The 24,839-nt window shown below is 47.1% G+C and overlaps 1 protein-coding gene across 5 annotated transcripts in view; it reads left to right on the top strand.

The window, feature by feature from the left end:
* LEKR1 (leucine, glutamate and lysine rich 1) overlaps positions 1 to 23,565 on the top strand; it is a 36,333-nt gene extending 12,768 nt beyond the window's left edge. For 3 of the 5 annotated variants that reach the window (XM_069024675.1, XM_069024676.1, XM_069024677.1), the window contains exons 3-12: positions 62 to 181; positions 548 to 723; positions 2,322 to 2,507; positions 12,588 to 12,669; positions 14,180 to 14,257; positions 14,496 to 14,699; positions 15,847 to 15,940; positions 18,675 to 18,827; positions 19,783 to 20,082; positions 21,338 to 23,565. In XM_069024675.1, coding sequence (XP_068880776.1) covers positions 62 to 181; positions 548 to 723; positions 2,322 to 2,507; positions 12,588 to 12,669; positions 14,180 to 14,257; positions 14,496 to 14,699; positions 15,847 to 15,940; positions 18,675 to 18,827; positions 19,783 to 20,082; positions 21,338 to 21,637 — 1,693 coding nt within the window. In that variant the 3' untranslated portion in view covers positions 21,638 to 23,565. Of the gene's footprint in view, positions 1 to 61; positions 182 to 547; positions 724 to 2,321; positions 2,508 to 12,587; positions 12,670 to 14,179; positions 14,258 to 14,424; positions 14,700 to 15,846; positions 15,941 to 18,674; positions 18,828 to 19,782; positions 20,083 to 21,337 lie in introns of those variants that run through there. The other 2 variants (XM_069024678.1, XM_069024679.1) reach the window with 2 other exon arrangements.
* Positions 23,566 to 24,839: the final 1,274 nt, after the last annotated feature.

The raw sequence follows: 24,839 nt of genomic DNA, 5'->3' as shown, positions 1-24,839 counted from the left end.
ACCAAAGTTGGAGGCTGATTATTGGTGCAAACAATTCTGATTATTGTATTTACATCTATAGGATAAAAACCCTAACGGTGGAACTTAAAACCAAGCAGGAGGAGATGAAAACTGTGAAAGCTGATCTGCAGTATTTCCAGGAGGAGAAGGAAGCTGCCTACAAGCAGTCACAGGTCCTCAGGTGAGAACCCAAAAAGAAATGCTGATGTTGGAAATACTCTATTTCTTACATATATATTGTTTATAAAAGATTCACCAGAAACATGGGCATTTAAACATGATTACTCTGATTTCTCAATGAAAAATGATTATACAATTGCCTGTCCACTTTTCTTCATTTATGCATAAAAGCTCTAAACATTTAGGTGGTGAAACTTGTTATACATACATTCAATACACAGCACCTTTCAAACACTAAATTATTGTAACCCAATGCGGTAGAAATTATCAGAGAATGGGAAAGGAGTTGTCAAGCTTTGTCTAATTCCCAAGTTTTATTTATAAAATAATTTATAAATATGCATCTGGTATTTTTTCTCTCTTGCAGAAATACCTTAGAACACCACTGCTCCACTCTGAACAAGGCTGTCTCACTGTTCCCTTTCATTAGAAGTGAATTAGACAGTATTAAAGAGGTCATCTCCACCAACCTGGAGAACTTTGCTGCCATGAAGGAAGAAATTTCTCTGCAGATAAAAGCCATGAGCAAAGAAGCTCTGACAGGTAAAGCACCTTGCAACCATTTTGAGCAAGAGAAAATAGGGTACTCCAGGGTGATGGTCCAGCATCCTGCTGGGAGCTGCTGGAGTGTCCTGCAGTGCTGCCTCCCAAACTGGACAGGCTGCACCCCTTCCCTTGGCCCACACCCAACATCAGCAACTACTCCCCCCTGCCATTTCTGAGTAAGAACAAACTTTGCCAGATACAGCCTTCCTTATCTGAGGGGTCTCTGGGCCTGGAGGGGGCACGGAGCAGCCCCTGGGTGGGGATCATTCCCTTGGCCCCCAGCCTGCTTCCTGCTCCAACAAGGGCAGCCTTCAGGGCAAGGGGAGCTGGGAGCAAGGCACAACCGAGGGCTTGTTCAGGAGAGGTCGTGCCCGGCCTCAGGCTGAAACTCAGACTGATCCTTGAATGCCACTTGTGCTGTGCCTCAGCTGAGATTGGTTTCACTCAAGAGAGTGTGCAGTGGTGCAATTACAGACTGCAACATCCAGAGCTTCCCCACTGGCCCTGTGCCCACTTCTACAGCTTTACAGGCCTTTAGACATGTTCCCTTCCTTGTAGTTGTTCAGTGTGGATGAGTGGGTGAGCTGCTGTTTCATAGAATCACAAAATCACAGAATATCCCGAGTTGGAGGGGATCCACAAGCATCAAGTCCAGCTCCCGGCCATGCACAGGACACCCCAAAGACCCCACTGTTGGCCAAATTAACCTCTGGGGATCGGTTTGGTCAGGGTTATCAGGCAGTAAAGAAGGAGGTGAACTGATGTCATGCTTTCCTTCCTTGGAGAAGGGCCTTAAGGGCAGGGTGGGGGATGTGCATCTCCCACCTCCCTCTGTCCCTGTGAGTTCTGGTGCAAATCCACAGCTCCAGTGAAACCTGTGTGCATGGAGCAGCTCAGGAATCCTGGAGCTGTCTGACACAGCAGCTGCCCGGTGGGACATGAGCAGGGAATTTTCAATGATTGCTTTGTTCCCACTGGAAGGACTGTGGGGGCAGCTGTGCCTGGAGTGGCACGAACCCACTGAGACAGCACCAGCAGGGAGCTGGGGGCCCTGGGCCCCAAAGGGCTCCTGCCTGCTGGAGATGAGTGTGACCAGAGCATCCCTCCCTGATATTCACTCTTTGTGGGACCAGTGGATTGAAGTGTCAGTTGAAGGTTTGTGTGTCCTGAGGATTCCCCTCTTCCTGGGCTCATTCCCTGTCTGCTTCTGGCTGAAGGGAATGGCAGCACATGTCCCTGCAGGCATCTTCAGCATCAGAGGGATGCACACATTTCAAGGCTTCTTTTCTGGAGTATTCCTTGTTCTGTTTGCTGTAGTACTCCAAATACACAGGGCACCTGTATGGATGCAGGAGTGGAGCCTTTCTTCCACGGGCTGTGTATCCCTCATCCAACATATCCCACTTCAGACTAGTGCCACACCAGGAATATCACATCCATCCTCAAATCCAGCTTTCTAAATCAGAACAATTTAGCCCCACTTACTTTTGTTGGCCTGTGAATGCCAGTTAAAAGCTTTCATGTTCTGTTGTATTGCTTTTTCATTATTAACATAAAATAACAACAGTCTACACGGATTTGTTTTGCCTCCTCAGAAATACCCAAATTGAACCAAAGATTGGCAAAATCCCAGCGGGAGAACGAGTGTCTCCAGGAGAAGGTCAAACACCTCACTGGGGTGGCTGACACAGTCGAGCTGAAAACTCAACAGCTCCAAACTTCCCTTCAGCAGGTGAACGAGCTCCAGAGCCGGTGCCGTGAGCTACAGAAGGAAACTCTGGGTAAGAGAAGTTTTTATCCTTTCTAGCAAAAATCCAAGGAAAAAAAATGCAGAAAAAGATGTTTTTAAAAGCACCAAAGTTGTGGTTGTTACTGTGAAAAAACTCAACAGGCCTGAATAAAAGGTGGGTGTTGTGCAGTCAGAAGGAGGGACTGTCATTCCAAGGAGTCTGGAACCCTGCTGGCAGCACCAGGCAGCTGACAGGGAGGGCACATGAAGGAAAAGAGGAAAGTGATGAAGGTTGTGGGATACAATCCTGCTGTTAATTGTCCATCTTAGGTAGAACATTAGGGACAAGGCTCTCAGGGTAAAATTCAAAGAATTGGTCTCATTTTGAGTGCAGGACCAGGAAGGACTTCTGGCTCTCAGAACAGGACTCAAAAGCAGGCCAGGCCAGGCCCTTTTCTCTCAGAGTCACTAAACAGGAGACTCTCCAATGATCCACCCTTGATTGTGTCTCAGGAAGCACAGAATGCTCTTGCAAAGGGTGAGAGCAGTGACAGCACTTGAAATGATATCCTGGGAGCTCTGTGCAGAGAATAACTCACCACAGAAGGGTTATTTATATTGGTATCTCTGAGATCTCTTTTTCCTTGCGCTCACAGCCCTGGCTCAGAGGTCTTTTAAGACCCTGGGAACACGTTTGAGGTTGTGCTGTTCAGGCATGGTTTGGAGCCCCCAGGCTGGCACAGCAATCCCCATCTGCCTTGTGCTGAGTGTGGGGACACATGGAAAGCAGCAGCAGGTCACAGTGGTGGGCATGGTGGGGGAACTTCACTGGTCCTTCAGTACCAGTGAAAACAGCAGATGTGAGATCCCATCCACCGAGTTACCAACCCCTGGTGCTGAGGATGTGCACTGTTATCTATTCTTATATTGTAGTAATATAAGAATATCTTATATATTAATATCAAATTGGTTTATTTTTATAACAATGCTGTCAAAGAGCTCCAGCAAAGACATCTTCTGTCTTTGTAGAAATAATAAGAAGCAGTGGACATAAAATCTCACCAGATGATCTCTCACACTGAAATAAGTGAGTTAGCATCATAACATCAAACAGTTGTATTATTTATGCTGATACAAAAACTGCCCTTGGCTCGAGTTCTCTTTTCCCCTCTGTTTACTCCAGAGGTTCCTGCAAACAGTGAGTTCAGGATTTGTTCATGAACATGGCAAACAAACACTTTCATTTTCAGCTTTGCCCCCCTTTAACTCCATGCAGAATTGCCTTGTTCTTATCTTAAAAGAGTGGTTTTTGCAGTCTCTATTTTATTTTGGTTTTTTAAGATTATTCAATGTGTTCTGTATTTCTGGAGGGCCTGCATGTATTTTTGGCCTCCTGGATCTTCTCAAAACCTGAATTTGCTTCCCTAAATTGGCATGTTGCATCAGCCCATCACAACTAATTATCACAGAATTCTGGAATGGTTTGGGTTGGGAGGGACCTTAAAGCTCATCCATTTCCCCCCCCTGCCCTGGGCAGGGACACCTTCCACTATCCCAGGTTGAAAATTTGCAGTGAAATATAAAATAACAGAGATTTTATGGAGAAAAAACAGCTAAAACATCATGTATGGAATTCATACAGAATATTAGGACCCTGCAAAATCTTAATGATGAGTAAAAATACCATCTAAGCTGGTTGATGTTTCATGTGAGACATTTTAAAATGTATTAATAAAAACATAGCAGTCACTTGCTAATAAATCAGTTATTAAGAAGCAGAAAAACGTTTGATTTGGGTATCCAGAAGGAGGTTTCAATGCAGGAAAGCTGCTGGCTCAAGCATTTGGATTCTACCCTTCCTGAATGGATCAGTAAAACACAAATCCAGGAGGATTTGAAGGGGTCTGGCTGTCAGGAACACATTGCTGGAGCTAAAAATGGTTCTCTTTGAAATACCAAACATGATTTTACTCGTGAAACAAGCATTAAGTATGAAATGAGTTTCCCATTGAATTAAAATAAATGAGTGGGAGCAAACATCTTCCTGGAAATCAGTCCCAGGGAATGGATTTGCACTGTCCAAAGTCAGGATGTAGGAAATCAGCCACATCCAGAGTGTCCATGTTTTGGGGGGAGCTTGGGGGTTTGCTTTATTTTGCTTTTTTCCCTCCCACAAACTACTCCAACATCCCTCTTTGGTACTGAAATAGTTTGACACTCCAGCAGCAATAAAAACTACCAGGATTTGTGATTTCTGTGTCTTTAAAGGATTTTCCTTTCTGCAACCAGTATTCTGAGGATTCTTCTCTTGCATATTTCTCACAGAACTTTAAAGTTGGGATTATTTCCCATCATAGCAGGCATTTGCAAGAGCAGGAACCGAGCAGTTGTTTCTCCTGTTGTTTTTTGTTCTCGTGCTTGTTGCGACTCTCTGAAGATTCCTTTTGTAGGGGATTTGTGGGATCAGTTTGGTTGCTGGGTTCAAGCCACTTTTCAGCCTCACAGAGCATCACCCAGTTAGAGGGAGGTGACAGGTCTGGACAAATGCTCAACACAGGGCAAGGTCTGCAGGATAATTGTCTAATCAAACAGACTCCCCAGATTAAAAATCAATAATGGTGGTAATGTGTCTGTTCTCAGTGCTGGGAGCAGCAGGGCTGCAGTAGCACATGCTCCTAAAAGATTTCTGCTTTCATTTTATTACCAGCCAAATCCTTTACTTAATCACAGATAAAGAATCATTTTTCTTCCCCAAGTCCTTGTGGTTTTTCTTTAGCCCATGACAGCTCTGGCCTTGCTCTGGGTGGGTTGAAATTGCTGGTGATGCTCACGAAATCTGAATTTTCAGTCTTTTGCTGCTCCTGCTCCATAGGCTACTTCAGCCCCTAAACAGAAACTTCGTGGTCTGCTGCCATAGTGAGGCTGATGGGAGATGATGGAAAACTGCAGGCAGCTGGAAGAGCTGGGGGGCTGGAGAGGGGAATGTTAGCACTCCTCATGGAAAGGAGGTGTTTTCATCTCCTGAAGTGTATTTAGTGGCACTTTAAAGACCACTTTGAAGAGCTTTGAAAATGCAAAGGGGGAATAGTTTCCTGCAGTTTTAGGTAGGCTGCAGTTCAAACAGCCCCTATTCATGCTACAAGTGCTGTTGAAATGTATTTTTTTATTAATTCCAGCTGCGGTGGGAAGGCTTGGAAGGGTGAGAGCTGGGGAATGCAGGGCTGCTGTTGGAGCAGAGTGTGACGAGGCAATGGCTCATTAGTGCTTTTCAGCAGGCTGAGTGCAGGAGGAGGCACAAGAATGGATGGAAAACAGTCCCAGTTCCCTGCCACGAGGGGTTGGGATCAGGCTGCTTTGGAGTGTGACTTCGAGAAGGGCCACACTTTGCTTCTGGAAGAAAAGCAGGAAGCCAGGTTCTCCTGTGGAGCCAGGCTGGGAGAGGAGAAGGCTCCAGGGAGAGCTCAGAGCCCCTTGCAGGGCCTAAAGGGGCTCCAGGAGAGCTGGAGAGGGACTGGGGACAAGGCATGGAGGGACAGGACACAGGGAATGGCTTCCCAGTGCCAGAGGGCAGGGATGGATGGGAGGTTGGGAAGGAATTGTTCCTTGTGAGGGTGGGCAGGCCCTGGCACAGGGTGCCCAGAGCAGCTGGGGCTGCCCCTGGATCCCTGGCAGTGCCCAAGGCCAGGCTGGACATTGGGGCTGGGAGCAGCCTGGGACAGTGGGAGGTGTCCCTGCCCATGGCAGGGGTGGCACTGGGTGGGCTTTGAGGTCCCTTCCAACCCAAACCATAATTCCCATAATTCTCTGTTAAAGGACATGTCTTTATTGTATTTTGTTTTGTCTGCTTGGCCTAAACACTGAGGGTAAAAAATTGTCTCCAAGGAAAATTAAGGTCAGAATCTCTATTTTTTTTCCTGTTCAGTTTTCCCAGCCAATAAGTAAGGACAGTATTTCAAAGCAATTTTAATGTGTAGGAGAAGCAGGTCTGTAGGAATTTTGACATATCCCAAATAGCTTGGCTTCAAAAAGGCAGGAATACAGGCAGAAAAATTCAGGCTTTAGACCCAATCCTTTGATGCTGGAGTGTGAACTCTGGCCATGGGTGAGCAAATCCAATCCTTCTGAATGCAGGAGTGCTTGTAATGTGTCACTGGGGGACTGGGAGGGGAGCAGGCTTTGCCAAGATAACATTTGTTCCCTCTTTAAAGATTTTTTAAGGTCTTGGAGATTGTCATGTTTGCATGGTTGCAGTTGTTGGTTTATTCTGTTGAGGGCACCGAGGCTGCCCTTGATTTGTGCCACTCAAAACTCTTTAGAATCTGGTCCCTTTTTCTGCTTTTTCTCTGCTGGTTTTCTCTATGAAGGTAAAAGAATTGAGCAGAGGCCCAGAAAGCCCAGTCTGGCAGTGGTCAGCAACATATGCTGGGGGAGATAAGCCCCAGTCCCTCCTTTCCTGGCACATCCTCCCGGTTCCTGGCAGCTTTTAGTGATTTGGACACTTCCTGATGGCACTGGTGAGGTCTCCAGAAGGATGTAAATCTGGAGTCCATCCCTGGGCTCCTTCCAGACTTTTGTGAGTCACAAATAAAAAGAAGGACTTTCTTGTGCAGACAAAAAAAAATATCTTAGAGAACACAGTGCATGAAATATTATAAATACAAATAATTAGTTCTGTTCTGTGCAGGGACTTGGGGTGTTACTTCACTTCTTTGGTCTCCTTAGAAACACGTGGTGAGGCCATGTTTTCCTGCTCTAACACAGTAATTTTTCATGGATATATTTCATATTTCTCACAGATTGTCTGCTATGCTCTTTAAATAAATGTACTGGAAACTGTGTTAAGTGTACATCTGAATTTGGGCTGGCAATAATGTTCTGAGAAAAATGAAATATTTTTGCCCCTTTTGACACAGCTCATTGGCCAAACTCAGGGTCCATACAAGGTGTGTTATTTAGTAGGTTTTAAATAATTGCTGCAACCTCCTGTTGCCCAGAATACCACAGAAATCCAGCAAGAGGGGCTGGGTTCCAGTCTGCCTTGGCCAGGGATCTGTGAGCTCTCTATTCCACTTCTTTGACCATCTTCCAGGTTTGAGCTCCCAGTATTTTCCAGGCTGGTCCCTGATGGCTGAGAGAGGACCCAAAAGCCTGGGAGTGCCTAGAGTGGAGAGGAAGGTGGAGGATCCAAACCCTCCTGGGAGATGGCAGATGGCTTTGAGCCTCAGGCAGTGCCCAAGGCCAGGCTGGACACTGGGCTGGGAGCAGCCTGGGACAGTGGGAGGTGCCCCTGCCCATGGCAGGGGTGGCACTGGATGGGCTTTAAGGTCCCTCCCAACCCAAACCAATCTGGAATCCTGTGACATTGGGAAGAGGTTTTCAGCAGAGGTTGGTGCAGCGTTGGTGAGCTGGGGCCCCTGCAGCCTTGGGGCTGAATTAAACCCCAGGTAACCCAGTCTGGTTTGGGCAGAAGGATCAGCTTTGCACCCCAGGGGTCCCTTCCAGCCACTCTCTGTAAATCCATGCCTGATTTGGGATGACAACTTCATAAAGCCTGATGCAATAAAACGTGTTTTCATCTGTGAGCTGTGCGGTGTGCTGCTGTCCCAGAGCAGTGGGGGCTGTGGGCCCAGGGCTGGGGGCAGCGCGGGCGGCCGTGGGCCTGCCCTGCCAGCAGGGCCCGGAATGGTGACTCACAGCTGCTCCTGCTCACACCAAAACCCTGCCAGCTTCCCCCAAACCACGCTGAAAGAAAGGGAAAATGAAACTGCTCCCTGTGCCGCTCTCTGCGTGCTGCAGGGATGTGGGTGCCACCAGCAGATCCTCTTGTTTGCAGTGCCCAGCTGGGTAGTGAGGCACAGGCTCATTCCTGACCCTGGGAGCAGGTGGGGTTTGCAGCCCTGCATTTGTCTGTGATCTTGGGGGCAGGTGGGGTTTGCAGCCCTGCATTTGTCTGTGATCTTGGGGGCAGGTGGGGTTTGCAGCCCTGCATTTGTCTGTGATCTTGGGGGCAGGTGGGGTTTGCAGCCCTGCATTTATCTGTGATCTTGGGGGCAGGTGGGGTTTGCAGCCCTGCATTTGTCTGTGATCTTGGGGGCAGGTGGGGTTTGCAGCCCTGCATTTGTCTGTGATCTTGGGGGCAGGTGGGGTTTGCAGCCCTGCATTTGTCTGTGATCTTGGGGGCAGGTGGGGTTTGCAGCCCTGCATTTGTCTGTGATCTTGGGGGCAGGTGGGGTTTGCAGCCCTGCATTTATCTGTGATCTTGGGGGCAGGTGGGGTTTGCAGCCCTGCATTTGTCTGTGATCTTGGGGGCAGGTGGGGTTTGCAGCCCTGCATTTGTCTGTGATCTTGGGGGCAGGTGGGGTTTGCAGCCCTGCATTTATCTGGGGCAGGCACAGGCATTTCAGCCCAGAGGCTCGGTGACACACAACAGGTTTGTGCCGTGGCTGCCCTGGACCTGCTGTGCTGTGGGGTTTCTGTCCAGCAGCTGCTGAGGCACTGGGGGCTGAGGGGCTGACGGGGTCTGCGTGTCCTCAGTGGCCAATCTGGGATCCCCCGCAGGGGAAGGACAGGGAGCTGCTGGAGTGAATCCAGAGGAGGGTCTGGAGAGAGAGAAGGACACCTCTGCTGTGAGGAGAGGCTGAGTGAATTAGGATTGTTCAGCCTGGAGAAGAGAAGCTTCAGGGTGACCTAACTATGGCCTTCCAGGGCCTGAAGGAGCTACAGGAGACACAGAGAGAGACTCTGGACAAGGGCCTGGAGGGCCAGGACCCAGGGAATGGCTTCCCAGTGCCAAAGGGCAGGGCTGGATGGGACATTGGGAAGGAATTGTTCCCTGGGAGGGTGGGGAGGGGCTGGGATGGAATTCCCAGAGCAGCTGTGGCTGCCCCTGGATCCCTGGGAGTGTCCAAGGCCAGGCTGGATGGGGCTTGGAGCAGCCTGGGACAGTGGATGAGATGGGATTTAAGGTCCCTCCCAACCCAAACCATTCTGGGATTCCATGATCTATTTGAGCTGTGCTTATGAACCTTCCCATAAAGTCTTAACTACAGGAAAATAATCTTCCTTTTTGGGCATAGGTATAAAGCACTGAGTTTTTATTTAGATTACCCCCAAATTGTCAGAAATTATATTGGATTGGATTTTGTAGGTTTTGCAGGAAAAGCAGAAAATTACACAGCTCTACCACATGTGCTTCTGGTCTGATCTCACTGGGAATCTGTTAGGAATTAGCTGTGGAGTTGATGGCTTCCAGAGTGGCTGCTTACCCAATGTGCTGCTTATTATTTTTATTTTTCACTGAAAACTTCACCGGTTGTTGCTGTTTCCAAGCAGGAGCTGGGGCACTGTGCCCTTGGATGCAAACTGGGTGGTTAAATTCCTGAAAGCCAGCTCTGGGCAGGCTCTCCTGGGTGTTTTGCATATGCCAGGGGCTGCAGTGATGGTAATTCAGCCAAGGAAGAGGAAACAGTCCCCAGCTTTTTTCTGTGTCTGTGGTTCATCAAGTCCTCGTGCACGTTCGGGCTGTGCCCCTCAGTCTCTGTCCTTGTCACAGCACGGGCTCACTGAAAGGTTGCTGGAAGGTTTCTGACTATGGTGAGAGCCATTCTGAGTCACAAAAGTAAGTAAAATTAAACATGAATGAAACTGAGACGGATTTGGCCTGGTGAGACTTTAAGATGTGGTTGTTCTTGTAGCATTGAGCCCAGTATCAGTATTACAAAGTGTGACTTCTTTCTGTTGGCTTTGCATGTTTTGCAATAGGCTTTATTTTCATTACCAGAGAACATTTTTACGTAAGCATTTGAATACATTTTCCTCTGTTCAGCAAGTTTTCAGCACAGGTTTCCATTTGTATTACCATTCTCCTTATTAGTGTGCTCATTTTTACCATGTTTTTCATTGAAATCTGCCTCCATGGATGTGGGACTTGGTGCTCACCAGCTCCCATTGAATTTGGTGAGAATTCTCTCCAGAGAAGACTTGCAGAAACCATTTGTATAATTAAATCCATCTATTCCCTCATGAAAAACTCCTGTCCATGCTCAGTGTGCATGAAAACTTCTGAAACCAAATTGAGTGAAAGAGGAAACAGCGTTGAAAGAGACCACCCAAAGTACAGAACCAAACCAAGCATCATCCCTCTCCTTTTCCTTTATTCCAGAACTCGTGTCCATGCTCCCACATCGAGGAAGAAATAAAAATACCATGTTTATTAATTACTGGCAGAGATCTTTTCAAATAACAATTTTAAAAAGGTCAGAAAGAGCTGTTTGGGAAAATCTTCTCCACAGCAGCCTGCAAGGATGGGGAGAGGGCTCTGCTCTTTCTGGTGTCCATCCACACTAATCTGGGTTTAATCTGTTTTCACAGAGTCACGTTCCTGCTGTCAGGGTTGGCTGGTTCCCAGTGTTGTGCCTCACATCTGCTTGGCAGCTGAAGCCAAAGCTTCTCCCTTTTCTGTAGGAATTCTGACAGGCAACGCCAGGATGAATGACAGGAAATGAAAGTTGGATTCTTTAGCTTTAGGAAAGTGCAGGACAATGCACTGCTGAGGAATGCCCAGTGAAGGGACCAGAAGGGACTGCAGGTGGCCTGATGTGTCCAGAGGGTGCTTGGCCACCACTGTGGCTCAGAGCCAAGGGAAGGTGCCACCAGTTCTCGCAGCTTGGAGCTCTGCTCACCCAGTCCACCTTCCATCGTGGCAGTGACGTCTGAGCGCTTGGTGCCACAGCTGCAGTACACAAAAATGGGTTTGATTGGTTTTGGCACCCATGGCAGGTGGTGGAGAAGGTGCTTTGACAATTAACTTCCATGATTTTTGCAAGGGTTTAGTTGAGTCCAAAGAAATCATACGTTTCTCTTGAAAAAGCTGTTTATAAATGCTGATAGTTTGGGAATGGATCCAACAGGCCCTGTGTGTTTTACCTTGTATCATTCTCTCCCTGGTTTTTTGTGTTGTAGTCTAATGACCAACTTTCCTTTTCCCTTTACTGAAAGGAGAGAACCCTTCCAATTGTAGGATTTACCAGATAAGGTGTGGCTGGTGGGAAATCCCACGCTGGGATCATCCATCAGCATTGCTAGAAATGACTGAAAGAGATGTGGGAAAAGTTACAGAAATTCAGGGATTTGTGGCGAAATGAGTGACAGATTTGGCTTCTGGGAAGATACATCAGAGAACTTTGAAGGACTGTCTTGGGGGCTGTCCTTCAGAGACAAGGTCACCTCACTTTGTTTGCTGTTGCATTCTGAGGAAAAATCTTGTTTTTTCTTTCACTTTTAGATCTGTGGCAATGATTTGTCATTGGATTTTTTTCCATGTAGTTCATGGTGCTGCCTTTTTGGTAGAAACTTTGATTTTAAATAATTCTTAGGCTTTCTGGAAAGGCAGCTCTTGTTCACAAGCTTATTTAGAGATGCCCGAGTTGATGTGGCTGCCCCATCCCTGGAGTGTTCCAGGCCAGGTTGGATGAGGCTTGGAGCAACCTGGGATAGTGGAAGGGAGTTGGGACTGGATGAGCCTTAAGGTTCCTCCCAACCCATTCCATGATTCTGTGATATGTTCATGGAGATGAAAATCAGATTGAGCCATGTGCTGTTGTTTCAGTTTATGGGGCTTCACATCTTCAAGTTATGGCTGTTCTTAGGATTTAAAAACGGAGAAAAGGATGATATAAAGGCACACAAAACAAGATGAGATAATTAAACTAAGAAAACTGGGATATGTACTGGGGAAAAGGCAGTGGCTGATTGGAGCTGAGGTGGTGTGTTCTGACAGATAACATTTGGAGAAGCACGTAACACCACTATGTTAGTGTGGTAGAATTTACTTCAGGTGAAGTAAATTCCAGGTGAGTTTTGGGTCCACCTTCCTGCTTGTGTTTGCTCTCAGCTTTATGTACAAACCATATGATTTAAAGCATTTCATGTGTCAGTGTAATTGAACTTGATGTTTTCTGGTGGGATAAAAAGCCCCAAACAGACAAACCCCAGCTTTTTGCTGTAAAGCCACTCTGCTCGTGTGCACTGCTCTGCCTGGGAGCAGGGAGCTGCAGGTCTGGCATGGAAACAAACCACTAAAGTGAATTCATTTAGTGTAAACACCGACACAACCTCGTGTTTTTGTTTTCAGATTTAACAAATCAGGTGGAGACAGCTGGCCTGCAGCTGCAGAAGGTGACAGCAGAGATGGACCACTACAAGAAGCTGTTACTGTAAGAATCCTGTTCCTTGATTGCTTCCCACTGCACAAAAAACACATAAACCACTTTTTTTTTTCAGCAAGTGCTGTTTGTCACAATGATCTGAGAAGGTTTTGGCCAACAGAAGAACTATTTTATCTTCATGTTATTATTTCTAAGCACCTGCCTGAGCCAGCCTGGCTCTGGGAGCACGGCTTCCTATCTCCAGCAGGCATTAATGGAACTGCAGAGGAGGGATAATGAGCCTGAGCCAGTGCCTCACATAACACACAGGTGTAGGATGCATTTTGGGAAATCCACATAAATTCAGGACTGAAAATGTGTGTGGGAAGTAGTGTGTACTGACAGAGCAAGGGGGAATGGTTTCCCACTGCCAGAGGGCAGGGTTAGGTGGGATATTGGGAAGGAATTGTTCCCTGGGAGGGTGGGGAGGCCTGGCACAGGTTTTCCAGGGAATTTGTGGCTGCCCCTGGATCCCTGGGAGTGTCCAAGGCCAGGTTGGACATTGGGGCTTGGAACCACCTGGTCTGTGGAAGGTGTGGGTGGAACAAGAGGGGCTTTAGGATCCCTTCCAACCCAAACCACTCCAGGATTTTCTCACATTCCCAGAGCTCTCCACAGCCCCTCAGAACACTCCCACAGCTGGAGCCTGACACCCCAACACCACCCAAACATTCCAAATTCTACAGCCAAGTGCTGAAAACCTCAGTGGGCACTGGAGCAGCTTGGGGACAGCATCCCCAGGAGAATTCAGAGGGTGCCAGGGGATGCTGGAAAGGCACAGGCCCTGCTCCAAATGTGAAGCTCAGGAGTCAGGAACTGGCACTGCCTGGCTCAAGACCATCCAACATCACTCTTTTCCCACGTGTTCCCGAAATTTAAGCAAAGGATTCCTGCCTTTCTGCTCTGCACTTTCTGGTTTCAGTTCCTTTATTCAGGGGGGCTGCCCATGGCCAAGTTGCAAATATTTGGGATGCTTAGCAACAAAGTATTTCAGAGATAATGTAAGGATTGAGTGGGAAACAAAGATGTCATGAACACAGTTAAATAAACACTGAGGGCTTTCCAAGTGTAAATTAACATTTCAGTGTAATATGGGCACAGTTTAATAAAACAACATATTCTATATCTGTTTAAATGTAAATATGAAGCTTAACCATGGTTATTAATTGGTGAAATGATGACATAATGACATGAAACCTGCAAAGGTTCCAGCCCTTTTATCTACAAAATTGGGATTTGTTCCATTTTATTCATTTATTACTCAAAACTGTCATCAGTGTTGCAAGATCTCACTTCTTGCTTGCAACAGTTGTGATCCAGGTCAGGCTGAGATGACACTGGAAGTTTAACTTCCAATTATTAACAACTTTGCTAGAGCTGACAGAACTTTCTATTTGTGGCCTTTCACCTGGAATGGAAAATGCAAGGTGGAAAATGCACCAGAAGTGATGTCCAGGCTGCTGCAGGAGTAAGGGCTCATTTCTTTGGATAATACCCTTTTATTTCCAATGTTTTTCAGGGTGAAGTCAACAGAACTTGATGTCTGTCAAAATGAACTGAAAAAGATCAAATATGAAAATGGAATTGCTGAGGCCAGGTAAATGCTGAAATGATATTTCATTATAGATATTTTTGAGCAGTGACAGCAAAAACTTTATGATTTTTAATGCATTTTTATACAATATTTTTTAATTTTTTTTTCAAATGTCTAGATTTTACTTCATGATGGATATGGGGGGTTTTGACTGATGTTTCCTTTTCCAGGCATTTTTATTCCTGTCTATAAGTAAGAATATAGTAACTACAATGCTGCTACTCCTTTATTTCATCTGTAGACTTACAAAAGAGCTGAAGGAAAAGGAGGAATCCCTTCTCATTTGCCAACAAGTCTGCAAACATTTACAGGAGGAAGTGGCCGAGAAAGAAAGGAAAGAAGAAGATCTGAAGAGAAGAACTGGGAGATCAGAGAGTGAGCTGGAAACCCTGAAAGCTCTCCTGAGCCAAACAGAGCAGGAGCTGCTGATGCTGAAGCAGGAAAGGTAAAGGGAGCTGAGCTGGACTCAGGTTCTCCTGAAAATTCGGGAGATTTTGGAGGTCATTGGATTGGTTTTTTAAATTATTACGGGATAGACAAAACTTGAGTGGAAGAGAAAAAAATAAAAGGTCCTATAAAAAAATAGGAGTAGAAAAGTTCTGCTTGGACTGCAGGGCTTCAGCTGGAGTTTAATCTGAGCCCAAATCCCACTTCTTGCAGCTGTTCAGCTGCTCTTTGTGCTAAAGGTGCAGGGAATGTTCAAACCCCTGAAATGCAGAACAGTTGGTGCCTCCTGGCACTTTCAAATGCTGAAAACAAGCCCGTGGTTGTCAGGAGTAAAACTGGATATGGAGATTCTAGTGTAGGTAATTAAAAAAATACGGATTCAGGTTGGTGAGTCCAAAGCAAAGGCACTCAAACTCGATCCCAGTCCAGGGAAAACAGCCCTCAGAAAGCCAGTGCTTTATTTTCCACATCTCAAAAGCAGTTCCAGGGACAATGGCAGCTTTGTTCATAGCTGAGACCCTTCAGAGCCAGACTGAACTGGTGAAGAGTTGCTCTCACACCTCCCCAAGCACCAGATCCTATCCAAGACCCTGGCTGAGGGAATACTGATGGCATTTTTGTGGTGGACAAGTTGTTAATAACATCAATGACAGGAACTTAACCTCTCCAGGAGTCGTGCCCTACAAGCCCCACATAACAAACAGTACCTTGAACAACAGAAAGCACTCTGGGGTTTTCATTCCAAACCCATTACAATTTATGAATTAATGATCCTAACATTCCAAGTTCATGAAATACAATTTCTGGTTGGAATATTTTAAGTTTCTCTGTGTTCTTTGAAATTTGTCTTGAGAAATATCAAAAAAATATTAAAATACCATTTGAAGTGGCAGACCAAGTTCTGTATTTTCTTTAAAACACGAAATTCAGGAAGCAGGTGAGGGCATGGTGGAGATGCCAAGTGGCAATTCCTGCCCTGCCTCTGGGCAGGATTCCTGGGATTTATTGCAAATATACAAATATACATACTGAACAAAATATAAATACTGAGCAAAATGGGGAAGGAGAAGCAGGACTTCAGTGCAAGGAAATGGATTGCAGCAGTGTGGGCAGAGCCCAGCTTTACATGGAATTTTTGTTTCCAGGGAGCTGCTGCTGGTGTCCCAGCAGAGCAGGACGGAGCAGCTGCAGGAGGCGCTGAGGCAGAAGGTGCGGAGTGAGGACTCCTGGAGGGACAAGGTGACTCTGGGGGCTCTGCTTTGGGGCTTTGCAGTTTCACAACGGGCACAGGAAGGCAGGAAATGATCTCCTCAGGTGCCACATGTGATGGAATCATGGACTCATACAAAGACTGGTTTGGAAGCCACTCAGCCAAAAATTCTATCAGGAGCACACAAATCTTGTTTGCCTGTGACCTCTGGGTCTGCTGGGGCCTCAAAAGCAGAAATTTAGAGGGAAGGGTTTGTTTTGGGGAGCCTCCTATTTCTAAAAGCACATTTAATGTTTGCTGAAGTTCATAGAATCACAGGATCCCAGACTGGTTTGGGTTGGAGGGACCCTAAAGCCCATCCAGTGCCACCCCTGCCATGGCAGGGACACCTCCCACTGTCCCAGGCTGCTCCCAGCCCCAGTGTCCAGCCTGGCCTTGGGCACTGCCAGGGATCCAGGGGCAGCCACAACTTGTCCAAAGTATCCTTTGTACAAGGAGTTCTCCTGCCAGCCTCGTCCTGTGGGGTTTGGGAAGCTGTTTCCCATAAACAGCTGGCACCATGTCAACTGTGTTTTCATCTGCAGCTTTTTCCCTTGAGCACCAAAAAACCATGAACTGAATAAGAAATAAAAATATATTTATATATTTAAAAAAAATTATATATTAAAAAGAATAAGAAATTAAAACAAATGTATATATCTGTGAAGGAAAATTTAAAAGCAGAGTTGAACAATAACTGTGACTTGTCTGATGTAAGCCTCATATAATTGGTGACTGAAATTACTGTATTTTTTGTTTCAATGTCTGAAAGCTTTATTTAGTCCCAGGAAAATCTGGGGACTGGTAGCAATTAGGATCAGTTACATTTCTTTGAAAACACCTTCACTGCCCTGTCACAGGATATAATTTGGGAAGGGGATCATGCTGCTCCATAATCACAGAGTGTTTTCAACCTGACATGAGAACAAGATAAAGATTAGTGGGAGGGAGAAGGAGCAGTAACAGCTTTGCTGTCACAGCCATTAAAATGCAGCCGTGGCAAGGCCCCAAAACCGGGCTCAGCAGCCAAAAAAATTCACCAAAGTGACAAAGTGACAACATTGCCTTTGGTTTGTGCCACTGCAGAGTATCAAGGGCTCAAGATTTCTGTCTAAAATACACATAAACCTTAAGTTGTTATAGTGGAACAACAAAAAAATCACTTTTAGGAAGTAATTTAAGAAATGACTCCATTGGAACACACCATATTTAGAGAATCCCAGGATTACTGAGGTTGGAAAAGTCCCCCAGGACCATCGAGCCCAACCTTCCACTGAGCACCCATCACCTTGTCCCCAGCCCAGAGCCCCGAGTGCCACGTCCAGTCCTTCCTTGGACACCTCCAGGTGTGGTCCATCCTTCCAGTGCTTGACCACCCTTTCTATGGAGAAATTCCCCCTGGAAAGAAGCATGCACACATTTGTTTTGTGGACTTTACAAATATTAATTAATGAGGAGCATGTAAGTGGGTTTAAATCAATTAGTGGCCATTATGCTCTCTTGGAACATCAGCTTCCACTTTATTTCCTGTCCTGGTTCTCAGCTTCATTAATTTCAAATATTAGATGTGAAATGTTTGTGTAAATGAGCTCAGGTTTCTCTATTGCCTTTATTTGTGTAGTCTTTGTAGTCAAGTAGCCTCCAACAAGTGATCAGGATCTATAATGATAGGTAAAATTAATAAGTTTGGGGATTTATGTTCAGAATCCCAACTCCCATCTAAGAATATAGAAATAATAATAATAAGCAATATTTAATATTAATAATATTAATATTAATAATATTAATAATATCAATATTAATAATATCAATATTAATAATATTAATAATAATCAATTATTATTAATAAAATAATAATAGTCTACTTTGAGCATCTTACAAATACAGCAATTTTAAGCTAAACCTTAGTGGGGGATTTGCATCTCTTCCACACCCAGAATTGGGTGTATTTTGGTTTAAAAAATAATGAAAATATTTCCAGTTTCTCTTTTCCCCCTAAAGAGTTCAGGGAGATTTATTATACTTCTGCTCATAATTAATGTGTGAAATTAGATAATTGTAATTAAGCTCATTGTGGGCTTTTGTGCTTTTAATCACTTGAAGTAATGAGGTTTGAGTTGTGCATTTAATGTGCCTGTTGTGCTCTCAGCCTGCTGCAATTAAATCCATTAGAATCAGCCTGCACAAAGGGAATGGGAACATCCTGGGTTAGGAAAAGCATTTTCCTAAATGCAGCCTTCAGGGTTTCCTCCAGAATCCAGGCTTTTCTATTGGGGAAATTATGGCTGAATTATTGGAGAAGTTGTATGGACTGGGATATTTTACCCAAAACTCCAGCCTGGAGAAGGGTCTGGGATGAACTTGTTGTGACCTTCAGTGCCTGAAGGAGCTCCGGGAGAGCTGGAGAGGGACTGGGGACAAGGGATGGAGGGACAGGAGCCAGGGAATGGCTTCCCAGTGCCAGAGGGCAGGGATGGATGGGAGATTGGGGGGGACTTCTTCCCTGGGAGGGTGGGCAGGGGCTGGGATGGAATTCCCAGAGCAGCTGTGGCTGCCCCTGGATCCCTGGCAGTGCCCAAGGCCAGGCTGGACATTGGGGCTGGGAGCAGCCTGGGACAGTGGGAGGTGTCCCTGCCCATGGCAGGGGTGGCACTGGATGGGCTTTGAGGTCCCTCCCAACCCAGACCAGTGTGACAATGCCACTGACAGCCTCTTGTCCCCCAGCTGGAAATGGACCTGGCCAAAGGGGAGGCTCGGCACAAAGAAGCAATTCTGAAAGTCAGGGAAGAGGCCAGAGTGGAGCTGGACCTGGAGAGACAAAAACAGCAGGAACTGATCACAAAATATCAGAGAGAACACGAGGAGCTCCAGCAGAAGGTGTGCAGTGCTCAAGAGAAAACTTGTGGCAGAAGATTCCATAAATCTGTGAATGTGAAGGAATAAAACCTTCTCTATGTATCATCCTCTATCTGGCTGATACAGTACTTTTTCCCACTCTTAGTATATTTAATTTTTTTTTAATGGAACAGGCTGAAAATAACTATTCCAGTCCAAGTTAATTGGTGTGGAAGTTCTTTCTCATCTCACATTTTCACCACCAAAACTCCATCTATGTCCCCAGACTAGTTGTTAATTATATTTAATCTGACATCATCATTTTTTAAAAGCTTGGGACTGTTTCAGGCTGTGAAGTGAGGTGCCACAAGCCCACCCACATTTTCCCCTCTTCCCAAGTGAACCCAGCAGCTCCAGGGTGAGTGGCCAGTAAAGCTGGGCTGGACTGGTGCTGGCACCACAGGGGGTTGGGGACTCCAGATCCCACTCCAGTTTTATACAGAAATTGAGAAACTGTACCTGCAACCTGAGTTTTCAAAAGGTTTGAAACAATTCCTGAGAAACCTGGAAAAATTAAAAGGAATGTGATGAGGTTATATTGTTATTTAAAATCTGGGGCATTGTGCAGTGGTTTAGAGATGAGAATAAGGTTGGCTTTGTTCACTTGACAAATATTTAACCATGAGTTTTAAACCCTGAGGAAACACCGACTTGCACTAAATTTATCTTGAAGTTAAATTTTCCCATTTTTACCTCAATGTCTCTGTTTGATCCTGAGCACTCTAATTAATCTCTGTGTTCTCAATGAGGGGTGATTAATTTGCAGCTCTCTGGTGTCCTCTGAGGGTATTATGTAAATTCAGAGCTTTTTTTTCCTCTCTGAGGACCTGTAAGTTTAAATTTGTTGGTTTTTTCCTCAAGTTAACATTTGTCTGCTATTAATTCTCCATATATAGAGGTACTGAGTGGAGATTAATTCCTGTCTGATCTCACCCAGATCCCAGGTTTAATATCTAGTGCCACCAAGAGCTTGAGGATGGAGACGGAAATTCTGGAGAAGAAGCTCCAAGATGCCCAAATGAAACTGGCAGAGAAAGATGGAGACAAGGAAAAAGAAATCCAGAGCCTTAAAAGGCTCATCAGTGAGCTTGAATTCCAGCTGACCATGGAAAAGAGCAACAATGAATCATTCCTGGATAAACTGAGGAAAGAAATTAAGCACAAGTCAGATGAACTGGAAAAATTAACCCAGGAGAGGACACAGCTGATTCACAGTTTGAGTCAAGTTCAAGAGGAGGTAGGAACATGACCCAGGAAATGCCTGGTTATTTTTACTTGGAAACATGTGATTTCTAAAATCATTCAAAGTTCTGTGTTTCACACCAGAAAATCCATTGAAATGCAAAGATTTCCCAAACAAATCCATTGTCATTTCCTAAATATGGTAGATCACAAAAGATGGGAAGTTTTAATTCAGCAAACACTTAAATTAGTGTTTTATAGGAAAATCTATCTATTTTTCAGGTCCTGCAAGGCCTGCCTTAGTCTGTAGCCTCATGCCCCACTGCCCAAACATTGAGTAAACAAAAATGAATTCCCAGTTCTTAGAGTAGAAAACATGGATATTTCTCATTCCTTGGACTGGTGTCCCAGCTCCCACCAGTGCAGCCACGTTCCCTAACTCAGGAATGCATAAAAATGAACTAAATGCAAAGAGAAATTTGACTGATGGATGTTCTGACCACAAGCATTTGCTGAATGCTTGGAATATAATGGGAAGGGAGGAGAGAGCTGCTCCATGAGAAATGTGGAGTCAGGGACTGCAGATAAGATTAGGCTGGAATGTCCAAAGTAGTTAAGTGGCAGGAAAAAGAATTGGTCAACAGTGAAAATAAAACTCTTCCAAGTGAATTAGTGCTGGGGCTGGTACTGAGTTACTCCTTGGAAAGGTGGGGAAAGCTGTGAGTGGAATTACAGTGAGGTTGTGCCCGATCTGTGCCCAGTCCAGGGTGGGGACACGGGGTAGAGGGGCAGTGGCCGTGCTGGGACAACAGAGGGACTCCATGGCCTTTCCATGAGTGATTCCATGATTCCAAGTGTTCATACCTGATTCCATACCTGATTCTGGTCCTGATTCCATGGCTCCATGCAGATTGTGCTCTCCCACTGCAGAGGGTACAGGGAAAAGCAGCTCTGACTCCCTTCGGTGTCACTGCACCTCTGTCCTTTGCCTTTCCTTCCCAAGAGCAGAAATACCTTCTGAGCCCTTCCCTGGGATTTCCCACCGGCTCCCGAGGGAACAGGAGGGCGGTGCAGGGCGGCTCGGTGTCCAGGACTCCAGGGAGTGTCCAGGTTGGAGGGACGGCGCTTTTCCCGGTGTTTCTCTTTGCAGAATGCCCTGCTTGCAGGGGCAGTGTCCCGGGAGTGTCCGGGTTGGAGGGACGGCGCTTTTCCCGGTGTTTCTCTTTGCAGAATGCCCTGCTTGCAGGGGCAGTGTCCCGGGAGTGTCCGGGTTGGAGGGACGGCGCTTTTCCCGGTGTTTCTCTTTGCAGAATGCGCTGCTGCAGGACACGGTGCGCCGGGAGTGCGAGGAGCGCTTCGAGCTGACGGCGGCGCTGGGCCGGGCCCGGGAGCAGGTGCTGGAGCTCCGCAGGCTCAGCGGGACCCTGCCGGCCTCGCCGCGCTCCCTCCCCGCCGGGGAGCTCCGCCTGTCCGGGCACTTCGGAACGGCCAGGGCCGCCAGGGGCCCCGGCTCCATGGATCCCATCCCTCCCAAGGGAAGGGCGGCCTCGCTGAGCGAGCCCCGGAGCCGGGTTCTTGCCGGGATGAGGCGCCGGCCGAGCCAGCTCTGACAGCTCCACCTGCGAAACCATTCCAGCCTCCAGCTCGTCCATTTCTACAACTTAAAGTCCAGTTAAAATTTTATTTATTTTTGATGCAATAATGTTTACCTGTCCATTAATTTATTCACGGTGTAGCGCAATGCTGGGTGCATCTCAAGATGAGAAAAGTAAAAAGAGTCTCTCCAAGAGGAGCACAAAGAGCAGCACATCTTCAATGGGTGGGATTGAAATCAGAGAATCCCTGGATCCCAGAAGGTTTGGGTTGGAAGGAACCATAAAGCTCATCCCATTCCAATGCCCTGGCCCTGGGCAGGGAATAGTGGCCCATCCTCACAGGATCCAGGATGGATGGGGCTTGGAGAAGCCTGGCAAAGGGAAGGCACAACTGGATGAGCTTTGAGGTTCCTTCCAACCCAAACCAGTCTGTGATTCCATGATTTCAAATCTGGGCTCTTACCCACAGCCCCCTGTTTGTGTCCTGCAGCAGCAGCTGGAGTAAAGGGGAGTGGGCCAGGGAGGAACAGCACGTAAAATAACGGGAGCAGGAACGGGATCATGGTTCTGGCATGAGGGAGTGGCCAGGTCCTGGATCCAAACCAAGTCCAGAACAAATATTTCCCTTCTCCCCCTCCCTCCCAGAACCCAGAGCTCCTGCTGCTAAGCAATAAGCAAAATATGGAAATGTCAGGGACCCTTTTTTACTGGCTTTGAAAACAATTTAATGGATCTCACCACGTCAAGGAAAGTTTACCAAGTGTTTTCCATGGTGGGATGAAGGGCAGCAGCACAAAGTGCCACGGAGGATGTGGACACCTCATTATAGCCCTGAAATTTTAGGAAATCAAACTTCCTGAAGGGAGTGTTTCTTGTAGGAGTGGTGTCAGGGACCTTGCACTCCAGGACTCGTGGCACGAGGCAAAGCCAAACAAAGCTCCAGGCTTGGAACAAACCTGTCCCTGTGGATCCTGCCCTGCTGGCTGTGGGCAGCATTCCAGCCCTTCCCTTGGAGAAAACATCCCATGGCACGGGGCTGTCTTGTCCTTCCCTGCTGGAAAGGCTTCAGCTTGCCCGTGGCAGAGCTGGGGGTGCTGCCTGCTCTGGAGTGAGCTCCTGCAGTCCTGAACCTTTCCAGAAAGGATCAATGCTCTGTGCCAGGCCTGATTCCTGTGGGCAGGAAAATGGGGCTCAGGGGATGGGTCTGATCCTTCATGTGAGCCCCAAACACGATCCATGGTGGGGTCTGTCCCTGCTCCCAGCTAATGAGAGACAGCACAAGAGGAAGCCACGGAACCTCAGTCGGTGCCTCGGTGTGGCTCACCCTTTTTCCACCCAAAGTTGCCCAAAACATAATGTTCTCCACAGATAATATCGTGGAGAGCCCAGCCCACGCATGGTGCTGCTGCTCCTTCCGCAGGAGATGGGATTAGCCCTGGCCATACACAGCTTGCCATGGATACCACTTCCTTCCCACTGGGATATCACAAACCAAAGCTGGGATGATCACTAGACCTTGCTCTGAGGTGTGTGTAGGATCTGGGATCCCGACTGTGCCTTGCAGATGGAGTTTTTCTACAAAAGAAAAAATTGGACTGCAGGAAAAAGCATCTTAGTTCCTAAGCAGTGTTAAAAGTGCATGGAAATAGAAACTGATGCCACAGATCATTAAAATATATTAACCAGAACAAATCAGACTGTCTTTGTACCGTGCATTTTCAATACCAGAAAAAGAGCAGGATAATGAAATTGAGGGAATTTCCTTTCTCAGACAAGCCCCCACAGCTGCATTTTTAGTTATTTAAAACAGGCCCTTATTTCCATCATGAAAATTCGATGTTGGGTTTTGTCCTTGGTGGTCACAGGTGGTTGAGAGTGTCCTGCTGGAGGAGGAACAACCCCCAAACAGCCGTAATGGTGTGAAACCCTAATCCAGGGGTGTCATCCTCACAGCACGGCACAGAATTCACTTGGGTGGGATGATGAAAAGGGCACTGCCAGGGATTAATGTTGAGGGGATTTTAACACCAGAGATATAATTTGTGTGGAGCCTCTGGCACTGCCCTGGGAGCTGTGCCCAGATCATGGTAAACCTTCCATGCCAGCTCCCATGGATTGTTTTCCTTGGCCCTCCAGGCTCTGGATCCCTCTGTGCTCCACCCAGAGTGGGGACAGGGATCAGTGCCAGGGTGGGACTCTGCTCCTTCCCAGTGAACCGAGGGATGGGCACAGGTGCCACCAGGCCTCTCAGGGGATGGAGACCATTCCAGTGAGGGGGGTTTGCCCCTCAGTGTCTCTGAGGCCACTTCTCCAGGCCCCACCCTGCCTTCTGTTCCCTGCAGTGGGATTTAGTCAGGATCAGCAGGACCCAGGCACTGGTGCCAGGCACGGAATGAACACAGGGTGGGAAATGTCAGGGAAAGGGGGGAACAACCCAGGGGGTCCGGGATGGGAGGAAAAGGCTGACATTTGGGAAAGGAAAGTCTCAGTGCAAGAGAGAGGAAAATGCCCTCCCCCAGGCAGTGGTGGAGCCCCTTGCTTGAGTCATTCTAAGTGGGTGGGAAAAATCCATGGAAAATGTCCTGTCAGGAGCAGCCCTGAGCTGCAGGAGTGGCTGAACCGAGTGCCCCAAAGGGTGTTTTCCATCTCCTGATTTATGTGACATGGAAAGTGGTTTGGTTTGGCCTGGCACCACTCCAGGGAGTAATGCCCAGCTGGCACCTACCTGCCTTGAACTCGGGGGAAGGAGTCCTGGCAGAAACCTCTGGGCACAAAGGAAAGGAGCCTGGAGAGCCACAGAACACAGCAAGTTCTTCTTCCTGCTGGAGGGTCACACTCTGTCCTGCCCAAATGTCCTTCACCATCATCATCATCATCATCATCATCATCATCATCATCATCATCATCATCATCATCGGCTGGGTTGAGTCGGAAGGACCTTAAAGCTCAACCAGTCCCCTGCCCTGCCCCCTATCCCAGGCTGCTCCCAGCCCTGTCCAGCCTGGCCTGGGACACTGCCAGGGATCCAGGGGCAGCCCCAGCTGCTCTGGGCACCCTGTGCCAGGGCCTGCCCACCCTCCCAGGGAACAATTCCTTCCCAATATCCCATCCATCCCTGCACAGGCATTGCCCTCCCCGACATCCCTTTTCCCACATCCAGGGCAGCTGAACACCACTTCACTGGCAGCAGAAAGTGGGGGTGAAGCATCCCCCCAGG

The sequence above is a fragment of the Aphelocoma coerulescens genome, chromosome 9, assembly GCF_041296385.1.
Source record: "Aphelocoma coerulescens isolate FSJ_1873_10779 chromosome 9, UR_Acoe_1.0, whole genome shotgun sequence".
Classification (NCBI taxonomy): Eukaryota; Metazoa; Chordata; class Aves; order Passeriformes; family Corvidae; genus Aphelocoma; species Aphelocoma coerulescens.
The sequence above is the reverse complement of the archived record's forward strand: the minus strand, read 5'-3'. Positions and strand labels throughout refer to the sequence as shown.